At 41.3% G+C, this 13295-nt stretch overlaps 1 protein-coding gene across 3 annotated transcripts in view; it reads right to left on the reverse strand.

Annotated features, from left to right (window-relative positions):
- The window catches only part of SNTB1 (syntrophin beta 1), a 262771-nt gene that overhangs the window by 147064 nt on the left and 102412 nt on the right, over positions 1–13295 (reverse strand). For all 3 annotated transcript variants that reach the window (XM_037803525.1, XM_037803524.1, XM_037803523.1), the window contains one exon: positions 1845–2061. In XM_037803525.1, coding sequence (XP_037659453.1) covers positions 1845–2061 — 217 coding nt within the window. The remainder of the gene's footprint in view (positions 1–1844; positions 2062–13295) is intronic.

Genomic DNA, 13295 nt, shown 5'->3' on the forward strand with positions numbered 1-13295 from the left:
AAGTACTAAGCAGGGTTACAAATTCAAATGCCCACAAGGACCAAGCAGGTTATTAATTGAAACCCCTAAGAGTAAGGCAGTGATGAAGAGAACTCATTAGCTTGTCAAAAGACAAGCCTGTCCTGGGCCCCTGCAGACTGAAGCCCTATCTGCAGCAATGTGGGCCCAATACTGCTAGATCTTCCAATTTTTCAAGAAAAGCAGAAACCTCTATTTTTATGTGAAATTTCCCGATTATTAAATATGGCAACTAATGCAAATATTTTTAAAATGCTAGATGAAGAAAATAAACATATCTGTAGGCTAGATACACCTGTACACTGCCACTTTGCAGCATCTGGTCTAAAGTGATTAGCATAATGCCTAGCACAAGATAGTCATGCAATAAATTATGAATTCATCAAGCTGAAACCTTAGGCATCAGATTCTTGGGGGAAAGGAATTGTTTGATTGAGGCCATGGGAGAGAGACTCTGAATAACCACGGCATCAACTGCAGGCCTAGGAAACTGGCATAGATTGAGGGGAAGCAAAAGAAAACTGGGTAGGAGCCAATCATCCATGAACTCTGCCTCCTTTCCTGTCTCCCCAGTGGCCTCCCAGTCTGCCTGCTCTGGCTCTCCTGTTTTGCCCATGTTTTCTGCCTTTCTCATACAGCCAACCCAATCCCTGTACAGAAAAAACTGACATCGGAGGTGCAGCAGTGGGTGAGAGTGAAGTAGGAAGATGCAGCTGGCTGGAGTCAGAAGGGCCCTAGTGGCTTCCTTAGAGCTGAGAAGGGAACAAAAAAGGCATTGAGCTGGGAGCCAAGAAGGCAGCTTTCTCCCTGCTATCTTTTCCTTTGGCTTCTCCCCACCAGCATTCTGAACCTAGTCAAATACTTTCTGCTCCGGCAAGTTGCAGCTGTCCCACACATGTTATAAATACGGGATGCTCCAGCAATTTCTATCTTTAGCACTTTAATGTGGATGTAAAGGTCACCAAGATTCCCCATTTGCTCACTCAATCCCTCCTTCTCTTCCTTCCTCTACATACATGTTATTTTCATTTTCCCAAGATATAAGTGTTCTGGTGCAGATGAATTAGAGCAAGACTTTTGGGGGAAGAAGGATCTCAACTATTTGGCTGAACTCCTCATAGTCGCCATGGACAGGGTGCTGTGAGAAATCATGCACAGACTATGTGAAACATCAGTCCAGGCTCACACCAAAGTCACTCCTTTTCCTCTCTTTGAGCATAAGGGAGGTTTAGAGTGGAAAACAGCTTTAAGGATCATCTCATCCAACCCCCAACAACACAGTTAAGGGGACTGAGGCCCAAAGAGGCTGATTTTCTACTTGACATTAATAATAAATATTATTATAGTTTACATTCATGGAAAGCTTTCCTGTGCTAAGCAGTTTACATGGATTTCCTCATTTAATCCTCACAACCCAGTGAAATATCTATTTTAATTATTCCCATTTTAGCAACCACAGACTGAGGTTCAGCGGTTTGAGTAAATTACCCAAAGTCACACAAACCAGCAATGGCAGAGCCAGGGAAGAAACTCAGGATCCTGACTGATTCCTCAACTCTTTCCTGAACCAGAGCTCAGTGTACAGAGCCTTCGAATCACTGCTCCATGTGGAGGACAGAAAAGAAGGAGAAGGGATGAAAGAAGACAGAGAGTGAGAGAACAGGAAAGCCTGGCTTAGCACACCCATTCTCTTGGTGTGGCTCCTTCGTGTCGCTCTTTGGACACCACTGATGTTTTCAGAATATAAGCAGAGCCTAGTTAAGGCTCCCTTTTGTATCCAGAGAACAAGGAGCAGTGGAAACGCGGAGGGCGCTGGTCCCGTTTACCTGTTCTCAGGGTCAGCCAAGGCCATACTCCTAGTGACATAGCACATCTTGAGCGGGATGCTTTTCCTGTCTCGATGGAAGGAAAACGGCTGCGGAGACAGAGGGTCTGAGGAGCCAACCCCCAGCCGAGGAGATTCAGGGGGAGGAGTTTCCCAGCCAATCTCGGACACCGGGGAGCCTTTCTTCACGTAGGGCGTGGCTTCTCGCATGTACTTCACTGCAAGCAAACAGACAGCAAAAGGTGCTTTTAAGTACATCACGGATGAATCTCTGGCAAGTCTGAATGTGTGTGTGAAGCTTACAGTGGACAAGCTCTTAATTCTGAACCTCTTAAATTATCAGCCAGATTCAGAATTTCTGTTCTTCTCGACATAGTTATTCTGTTATTTAAATTTTATACTAGTATAGTTCTTAGAACTTGCTATTACGATGACCTGCAGTTGAGAATTACTTTCAGCCTTTTTCAAATGTGACAACTTCTATCTTTCGGATTATAAATTGCACTCTGGCAAAGAAACTGAAAAAAAAAATGGAAAGAGAGTGAGAAAGCATTACTTGGGATTACAGCATTAATATGGATTTAGAGAATCCAGTAGCCACATTCACTCTCCATTATACCACTTTTCAGTTGAGAAGCAAGGATAGGCTTTCCAATTTAAAAGAGCTAGGAAAACACATGCAAAGAAATACATATAAGAACACATTTTCTTATAATAGCAAAAATCTGTAATAGACAAAGCACATTTGTAAGAGCTGAAAACAGAAAAATATCTAAATGTGTATATAAAAAAGGAAAGGTTAGATAAATTAGGAAGCATCTATACCTTAGATATAGATTTCATAATGTGGAAAGACCTGTAAGATCAATTATTAGTGGAAAAAAAGCAGTAGGGGGTAGAACATTCACTGTAATCTCTTTACATACAAAATCATAAACGTGTTTTGATATGCACAAATAGTTTCTGGATGGAAACACAAAAAAATGTTCATAATAGTTAGCTCTGGAGAATGAAAATAAAAGTCAAGAAGATGGAGAGAGAGATCTTTATTAATTTATTTCCCTTTTACAACACTTCCATGTTTAACCATGTACATTGATTACTTTTATAAAAATTAAAAAATTAATAATTCAAGGGCTAAGTTGAAAAAAACTGAAGTTTTCATCTTCGTTATGTTTGCCTTGGTCTTAAGAAATAATTTGCTTATTCTGAATATAAGCATTTGATATTTAAATAGCTTCTGAGTTGACAGGGCACTAGACTCTTAGAACATAGAATATAAACTTATAAAGCCCACAGAGTCTGGTTCTTTGCTTCTTAAGGGACTTGATTGAGTCCCTTACAGGTATGTGTTTTTATAAATGGCAGTGGGATGGAATGGGTACAAACCAGGAGGCATTTTCTCTAGATCACGGATGATTCAGTTCCACACACTAGCAACTTCACTGTGTAAGGCATGTTGCTGCGAAGATGAACAATACGTAGTTTCCACACTCTAGAGTTACAAAATCATGGGTGACTGTACTGAATGCTGTTGGAACCCTAGCCAGATTCCTTTTATCAGATGGGGCAAACTATATCCCAGCTGCTGTGTGCTAGTTAACAAGTCATAGCTGTACCCCTGCTCTTGGCCCAACAGAAACCACAGAGCCTGACCCTTCGGACACAGACTCAGATTTTAGGGAACTCAACTTAAGAAAGGGACATGATACAAGTACATAAACCATGGAACAAAGAAGAATGAGCTAAGTCTTATAACAGAAATAATGTACTTTGGAAGGACCATGGGAAAAGTGACTCTAGGAGCTTGAAAGACAGATCATTTTCATAATAATCTAATAAGTAGACCAGATACACCCAGTTACATATAATATGGGTATATATTTGGGAGCTCAATGATACATATTTTTAAAAAGCAGCCATATTAATCCAGGTCAGAGGAGAGGTCATGTAGCACCAACACATTATTTGGGGGAAAAAAAAAAAGATTTCCAGGTTCTAACTAAATAGAATTGTAGTTAGAATCAGTCCCACAGCTGTCACAAATCTGTTAGTGCAGCCTACAAAGAAGGAGAGAGGTTATTTATGGACAGTGAATTTTAAGGAATATTGTTTATTTCTGGGTATTATATTTAAAGAGGAACATGAACATACTTAAGAAAAAATATAGAATATTTATGAGGACAGATTTAAGCTGTCCAAAGTTGGAAAAAATGGACTAGACCTCTTCTGAAGTTAATGAATGTTTCACCTCTAGAAATGTTATAGTAGAAGTCAGGACGCCACTTAACTTTGTATATTGTAGAATTATGCTTATTTATATATAGGAAATCCAAGCATCAGCTGAGATGGATTGAAGACTCTCCTTTGAATGCATTATTATCCTTCTGGCTGGAATAAAGGATGAGGGTTGTGGGAGTGAGAATCCAAGGATGCTTCATGGAGTAGACAGAATTTGAACTTGGCTATTAAGGGCATCTAGGATCTTTAAAAAGTAAAGATAAAAGGAATAATCCTTCTTTTATATAATATATTCTGCTTTAAAATTTTTACTGCAATTCCACAGGAAGAGAAAGTTGGACCACAATTTGAATAGGGGATAAAAAGTAACATTTTTCTTATATCTAATGATGTGCCAAATATTGAATAAGTTGCTTTAATTATCTTCCCACATTTAAGGTTCAAAATGACCATTTAAGGTCCTATTTTATACATAAGGAAACCTAGTTCCACAGAAGAAAAGAGTAAGGGATCTTTCATTTAATAAGTACACCTGTATCCACAAACAATGAAAGAATAAATTGCTATCCTTTTCAGACATGCTAGACGAAATGCTTTGTAGGATTATTCTAATTCTATTGGACACCAAGAACTTTACATAGGTTACCCTCGTGAAGCTAATATTTTATCAGCACACTGATGCCCATGTTTAGACTATGTGGAACTGCATGGCTAGGAACTAGTGAAGCTGGGATCTGAATTCCCAGAGATAAAATTCTTTCACTAGATTTGGCTGTCACACCTAGATGACAGATGCAAGAGCCAAAATAATAGCCACGATGGATTATGAGCAAAAGAATGTAGAGTCAGAGATGAGCTTTCAAGAGAACAACTTGAAAGTCAGAGGGGATGCACTTGAGGAGAAGGATATCAGAGGTCAACATGCCAGCTATAGGGCTGTAGAGCTTATGGCCAGAAGCAACCCAAGCAATGCTCCAAATATCCATATCCATAGTATGAGGAATCCAGAATGTATGGTTTGACCCAGTCATGGGCAGAAGCATGGGGAGTGTAGCAAGTCTTAATCTGGCAGCAAATATTTACCAAGTGACATCTTCCTATGTGGCACAACAGTACAGGAATTTACGAAGGAGAAAAGGCATAGTAATTCCTTAAAGAATATACACCCAATTGGAAAAAAATATTCAATACAGAGTGTAACGGTTAGGTTCATCTGTCAACTTGGCCAGGTGATGGTGTCCAGTTGTTTGGTTGAGCAAGCGCTGACCTGATTGTTACTGTGTGTGCCAGTTTGGATGCATTATATCCCCCAAAATGCTATTATCTTTGATGCAATTTTATGGGGCAGACATATTAGTGTTGATTAGGTTGAAATCTTTGATTGTTTCCATGGAGATGTGACTCAATCAACTGGGCAAGACTTTGATTGGACAATTTCCATGGAGGTGTTACCCTGCCCATTCAGGGTGAGTCTGAATTAAATCACTGGAGCCATATAAACACGCTGACAGACAGAGGGAACTCAAAGCAGCAAAGAGTGACATTTTGGAGAGCAACTGAGAGTGACATTTTGAAGAGCAGCTGCAGCTAAGAGAGAAAAAAGCACCCCAAGGGCAACACTTGGGAGAACGCCATCTTGAAATGCAACCTGGGAGCAACCAGACGTCAGCCACATGCCTTCCAAGCTAACAGAGGTTTTCTGAATGCCAATGGACATCCTTCAGTGAAGGTACCCTGCTGTTGGACACTTTATGTCCTTAATATTGTAACTTTGTTACCAAATAAACCCCCTTTATAAAAGCCACTCCATTTCTGGTATTTTGCATAACAGGCAGCATTAGCAAACCGGAACACTGTGAGAACATTTCATGGACTTAAAGAATCAGTAAGCTGACTGCATCTATGGCTGATAACACCCACAATCAAATGAGGAGATTACCTTCAACAATGACAGATGTCTCATCCAATCAATTGAAGGCTTTAAAAGAAGTGATGATTTCAGCAGTCAGAAAAGAGAATTTCTAGCTCTACTACAGCCAGCCAGCTTCTCCTGGGGAATTTGTTTAGGACCTCATCAGAGTTCCCGGCTTACAGCCTACCCTAGGGAATTTAGATCTGTGCATCCCCAAAGTTATGTGAGACAAATCTCTTAAAGATCTTATAATATTTACAGGTATCTCCTGTAAGTTCTGTTTTCCTAGAGAACCCTGACTAATACAGTTTTGATACTGAAAGTGGTTCTTGAGAAAAAATCTTAAGGATGAGATTTCTGAATTGGTTCTGGGGTTTGTGGAATTGGTTCTCTAATCTGATTAGAGTCAAAGGCACCAATGTGTCTATTTCCAATAATGAAGATAGCATGATAGTCCATGATGTAAGCTGGCAAAAGAGAGATGCAAATCACCACTGATACAGCCACTCAAATGCTTATATAAGGCAAGGCTCTGGATCACAGTGTTTTTGACACTTTAATAGAGTTTTGTGGAGTTAAAAGTTACAATGCTGTTGGCTGGTTGTTCCTAAATATGCTGGATACAGTTACAAAAAGAAAGGGATGAGCTGAAGGCTTCAAATTTGCAACATAAGTGTTGCATAAAGAATGTGAAGGTTTCTGTGTGTGCCCTGAAAGAAAATCTTATTTCATGTAGTCGCAGCCTTGAAATTTCTGAAAACCAGAGACAGAGTCTCATTGTGTGAGTGACTGAATTACAATGTAAATTAAATTCACAGTCTTGCAGGGTGTCTGCTGTTAAATGGAAGGCACTGATTGGAAAGGAATGGGATTCTGAAAATTAGAATGGGACATATGAGTTGATAATGATGGGGGTAAGGATGTTGAAATCTAGATTTTGCTGAGTCTTTGCCAGATAAATCTGTAATGGTCTGTCCTGAGGGAACAGCCATCTGACCTCCAGCCTGCCTTGAGGAATCTGCCATCCAACCTCCACCTGAAGAAATTATCCCTGCTGTTCCTGATAAACCTCTCCTGAACAAAGAGCCCTGACTCCTCTGTATGAAAAGATTAATCCTGTTTCAGTAGATGAAACTGCATTGGGATGCTCTGATGCTGAAATCATCACTTCTCCTTTTAAAGCCTTCAATTGATTGGATGAGACATCTGTCATTGTTGAAGGTAATCTCCTCATTTGATTGTGGGTGTTATCAGCCATAGATGCAGTCAGCTTACTGATTCTTTAAGTCCATGAAATGTTCTCACAGTGTTCCGGTTTGCTAATGCTGCCTGTTATGCAAAATACCAGAAATGGAGTGGCTTTTATAAAGGGGGTTTATTTGGTAACAAAGTTACAAAGTTACATCCTCCCACTGGATGAAACTTCTCATGGCTTGCAAGATACTCCTAATTCTTCTCCTGTCCCACCTCTGCCATCCCTATTTTCTTCCAGACCTAAAACTAGACTGAAGTCCCAATAGGTCCCAAAAGGTGAGATACAAAATGTGACCCATGAGGAGGTACACTACACTCCAAAAGAACTGCATGGGTTTTCCAATTTATATGGACAGAACTCAGGGGAATATGAGTGGGGATGGATATTCAGGGTTTGGGTTAATGGAGGAAGGATTATAAAGCTGGATCCAGCTTTATTTATAGATACAGGCCCACCAAGCAGAGATTCTGGATTCAGTGTTGTAGACTGAGGGGTTACAAAGGGCATTAATGGTTTGGGTGGTTGGCTGAAACATGGACCAAAAGGTGCCAACATTACCTGAGATCGAAATGTCAGAACTTCCCTGGTATAATACAGATTAGGGGATCCAAAGGCTTGGAGAGATTGGAATGTCAGAGTAGATTTATCATTTAAGCCCTGCTCACCCACCCCAGAAATGTCCAGAGGACACATCTTTTACCAGGACTGTGAGGAATAAACTTGTGAGACTAGCTCCATCATTTCTAAAGAGCTCTGTGGTTGCTCTTTTATGTAGGTCAGATATTACTGTGTGAACTACTGTCTCTGAACTGGGATCCTTAAATACCATGGGGATAATGGGATCCCAGGTTAGCAGAAGCCAAGTGGGCAGCATTGATCACCATAGAAAAGGTGGGTGTGGCTACCACAATAGACAGCAGACTCAAAGCAATAATCAAAATAGTCTGACTCGCAGAGACCTATGGCGCTGGCTAGCAGATCATGGAGTACCTAGAAGTAAAATAGATGGGCAGTCTAATAAATTCTTACTTGATCTGTATAAGCAGAAGTGTTCTAGGTCAAGTGAACAAAAGTCGAACTTGAATTATAAAAACAGAGAATCACAGCCCTTTAATCAATTCCCAGACTTGAGACAGTTTACAGATCCAGAGGCCCTTGAATGAAGGGAAGGCCGGGCCCCTTGGGGAAGGACGCTGTTATTCTGCCAAAAATTTATACTGTTAATCTTCCTCCCAGTCTTCCCCAAAGAGACTCACGGCCTTTACCAGGATAACTGTACACTGGGGAAAAGGAAATGACTGGACATTTCAGGGATTATTAGACACTGGCTCAGAAGTGACATTAATTCCAGGAAACCCAAAACATCACTATGGCCTACCAGTCAGAGTAAGGATGAATGGAGGTGAGGTGTAGAGTTTTAGCTCAGGTCCAACTCACAGTGTGTTCAGTGGGCTCCTGAACCCACCCAGGGAATATTTCCCCAGTTCCAGAATGCGTAATTGGAATTGACATACTCAACAACTGGCTGAATCCCCACGTTGGCTTCCTGACTTGTGGAGTGGCCAAGTGGAAGCCACTAAAACTGCCTCTACCTAGCAAAATAGTAAATCAAATGCAATACTAGATTCCTGGAGGGATTGCAGAGATTAGCACCACCATCAAGAACTTGAAGGATGTAGAGATGGTGATTCCCAACATATTCCCATTCAACTTTTCTATTTAGCTTGTGCAGAAAAAAGATAGCTCTTGGAAGATGACAGTGGATTATCGTAAACTTAACCAGATGGTGACTCCAATTGCAACTGCTGTTTCAGATGTGGTATCATTGCTTGAGCAAATCAACACATCCTGATACCTGTTATGCAGCTATTGGTCTGGCAAATGCCTTTTTTCAACTGCTGTTAGTAAAGACCACCAGAAACAGTTTGCTTTCAGCTGGCAAGGCCAGCAATACACCTTCAAGGTCCCACCTCAGGGGTATACCAACTCTCCATTTCTAGTTCATAATCTAGTGCGCAGGGACCTTGATCATTTCTCCCTCCCACAAGACATCACTCTGGTCCATTATATTGATGAGATTGTGTTGATTGGACCAAGTGAGCAAGAAGTAGCAACTACTCTAGACTTATTGGTAAGGTATTTGCATGTCTGAGGATAGGAGATAAATCCAACAAAAACACAGGGTCCTTTCACCTCAGTGAAAGATGTCCAGTGGTGTGGGGCATGTCAAGGTATCCCTTCTAAGGTAAAGGATAAGCCATTGCATCTGGCCCCTTCTTTGTCCAAAAAAAACAGAGGCACAATGCCTAGTTGGCCTCTTGGGATTTTGGAATCAACGTATTCCTCATTTGGGTGTGCTACTCCAACCCATTTACCAAATGACAAGAAAAGCTGCTAGTTTTGAGTGGGGACCGGCAGAAGATGAGGCTCTGCAACAGGTCCAGGCTGCTGTGCAAGCTGCTCTGCCACTTGGACCATATAATCCAGATGATCCAATGGTACCAGAAGTGTCAGCAGCAAATAGAAATACTGTATGGAATCTTTGGCAGGTCCCTATAGGAAAGTAACAATGCAGACCTTTAGGATTTTGGAGCAAAGTCTGCAAAGCTGAAGATAACTATTCCCCTTTTGAGAAACAGCTTTTGGCCTGCTAATGGGCCTTAGTAGAGACAGAACACTTAACCTTGGACCACCTAGTTACCATGAGACCTGGGTTGCCTATCATGAGCTGGGTGCTAACTAATCCACCAAGCCATAAAGTTGGGTGTACAGCAGCACTCCATCAGAAAATGGAAGTGGTATATACGAGATAGGGTTTGAGTGGTTCCTGCAGGCACAAGTAAGTTACATGAAGAAGTGGCACAAATGCCCATGGCCCCCACTCCTGCCATATTACTTTCTCTTTCCCAACTCACAGATATGGCTTCTTGGGGAGTTCATTACAATCAGCTGACTGAGGAACAGAAAACTTGGACCTGGTTTACAGACGGTTCTGCACGATATGCAGGTACCACCCGAAAGTAGACAGCTGCAGCACTGCAGCCACATTCTGGGATATTCCCGAAGGATAGTGGTGAGGAGAAATCCTCCCACTGGATGAAACTTCAAGCAGTACACGTGCTTGTTCATCTTGCCTGGAAGGAGAACTGGACGGAGGTGCATTTGTATACTAATTCATGGGCTATTGCTAATGGTTTGGCTGAATGGTCAGAAACTTGGAAGGAACACGATTGGAAAAGTGGTAACAAAGAGTTATGTGGATAAACCTTTCTGAGTGAGCAAAAAACATGAAAATATTTGTGTTCTATGCGAATGCTCAACAGAGGGTGACTTCACCAGAGGAAGATTTTAATGAGTCGATAAGATGACCCATTCTGTGGATACCAGTTGGCCTCTTTCCCCAGCCACTCCTGTGATTGAACAAAGTGGCCATGGTGGTAGGGATGGAGGTTATGCTTGGGCTCAGCAACATGGACTTCCACTCACCAAAGCTGACCTGGCCACAGCCACTGCTAAGTGCCCAGTCTGCCAGCAGCAGAGAACCATACTCAGTCCCTGATATGGCACCATCCCCCAAGGTGATCAGCCTGCTACCTAGTGGCAGGTTGATTACATTGGACCACTTAAAATCATGGAAGGTGCAGTGATTTGTTCTAACTTGAATGCACACATACTCCAGATATGGGTTTACATTCCCTACATGAAATGCGTCTGCCAAAACTATCATCTGTGGACTTAAAGAATGCCTTATCCACTATCATAGTATTCCACACAGCTGGAATACTAGGCAAATGAAGAGTGGGAATGGGCATATGCTCATGGAATTCTCTGGTCTTACCATATTCCCCATTATCCTGAAGCAGCTGGATTGATAGAATGGTGGAATGGTCTTTTGATGACTCAATTATGGTGCCAACTAGGTGGCAATACCTTGCAGGGCTGGGGCAGTGTTCTCCAGGAGGCTATATATGCTCTAATTCAACATCCACTCTATGGTGCTGTTTCTTCCATAGCCAGGATTCATGGGTCCAGGAATCAAGGGGCAGAAATGAAGTGGCACTCAACTATTGCCCCTAGTGATCCACTAGAAAAATTGCTGCTTCCTGTCCCTGCAACCTTAAGCTCTGATGGCTCTTAAGAACTATAGGTCTTAGTTCCAAAAAGAGGAGTGCTTCCTCCAGGAGACACACCAATGGTTCCACTGAACTGAAGACTGCCACCTGATCACTTTGGACTCTTCCTGCCTCTGAATCAACAGGCAAAAAAAAAAAAAGGAATTACTTTACTGCCTGGGATGATTGATCCTGGCTATTACTAGGACTGCAACTACACAATGGAGGTAAAGAAGAATTTTCCCAGAATACAGGTGATCCCTAGGGCATCTCTTGGTACTACCATATCCTGTGATTAAAGTCAATGAAAAACTGCAACAACCCAATCCAGCAGAACTACCAACAGCCCAGAAACTTCAGCATGAAGGTTTGGGTACACCCCAATAGGCAAAAAACCATGGCCAGCTGAGATGCTTGCTGAAGGTAAAGGGAACATGGAATGGGTAGTAGAAGAAGGTAGCGATAAATATGAACTACAACCATACGACCAGTTACAGAAACAAGGACTGTAATGGTTATGAATCTTTCTTGTTTTGTTATAAGTATGTTTGTATATGTACATAAAACAAATATCTTTGTTTTCTTCCCTATCTTATCCCCTTATTATGTGACCTAAGTTTTATTAGTTTCATGTCGTAGTATTTAAATTATAGGATACCAAGTTTAAAAGTCAATATTACCCAAAGACTTGCACCCTGTTCTGGCGAGATTTAGTACATTTCTGGTTGTACACAGGACAGCTGAATATTGTGAGGCAACAAATATGACTGTTAATGTTTTTTATTTAGAGATTAAGTATGGTTTAAGGTGATGTGTATGGCTGCCAAGTTGACAAGGGGTAGACTCTGATGGTTAGGTTCATGTGTCAACTTGGCCAGGTGATGGTGTCCAGTTGTTCGGTTGAACATGCGCTGGCCTGATTGTTACTATGAGAACATTTTGTGGACTTAAAGCATCAGTAAGTTGACTGCATCTGTGGCTAATTACACCTACAATCAACTGAAGAGATTGTCTTCAACAATGAGATGTCTAATCCAATCAGCTGGAGGCCTTAAAAGGAGAAGGGATGATTTCATGAGTCAGAAGAAAGAGGTTCCATCTCTACTACAGCCAGCCAGCTTCTCCTGGGGAATTTATCGAGGGCCTGGCTTGCAACCTGCCCCATGGAATTTGGACTTCTGCATCCCCACAGTCATGTGAGACAATTCTTATAAAGATCTCATAATAATTATAGATTATTCTCCTGTCAGTTCTCTTTCCCTAGAGAACCACGACTAATACACAGAATAATCGTTTTTAACCAACTAACTGAAATTAAAGACTTAGAGTAACATGAGTTAGCAAGGTAGGTATGATAATTTAAAGATACATTCATTCAACCAAAATTTTTCTGTCAAATTTCATGTATTAAGTACTTTGCTGACCACTGAGAAATAGTTAGATGGCCCCTGCTTAAAAGAAGTTCAAGTCTAGAAAAGGAGGAAGGGAAGTAGGTAGAAGGCATGAGTGTTTGCGCTGAATCTTAAGTCTGGTTTAAGGAGGTCCCAAGCTAGACTAGTCTCCAGTCTATGGCTAATTACACCTATAATCAACTGAAGAGATTGCCTTCAACAATGAGATGTCTAATCCAATCAGCTGAAGGCCTAAAAAGGAGGATTCTACCATGCTTGGAAGAATCAAATGCAAATCTCTGGAGGAAGGTAACCTCACTCCAGGCTTTAAAGAATCCCTATAAATCGTTTTCAAGAGCAATGAGCAGGACAAAATCAAAGCAAATATAGCACAGAAGGAAACAAGGTCCCATGAGCAAGAACCAGCAAAAACAACTCACAGCAGTAAAGTCACACACGTAGTACAAAGCAATGATGAGGTTTACTATGTTTGAAGAAATAAATGAAAGCTTGTGAGAATATGACACGGATTTTTTTTTTT

The sequence above is a fragment of the Choloepus didactylus genome, chromosome 14, assembly GCF_015220235.1.
Source record: "Choloepus didactylus isolate mChoDid1 chromosome 14, mChoDid1.pri, whole genome shotgun sequence".
Taxonomy (NCBI): Eukaryota; Metazoa; Chordata; class Mammalia; order Pilosa; family Megalonychidae; genus Choloepus; species Choloepus didactylus.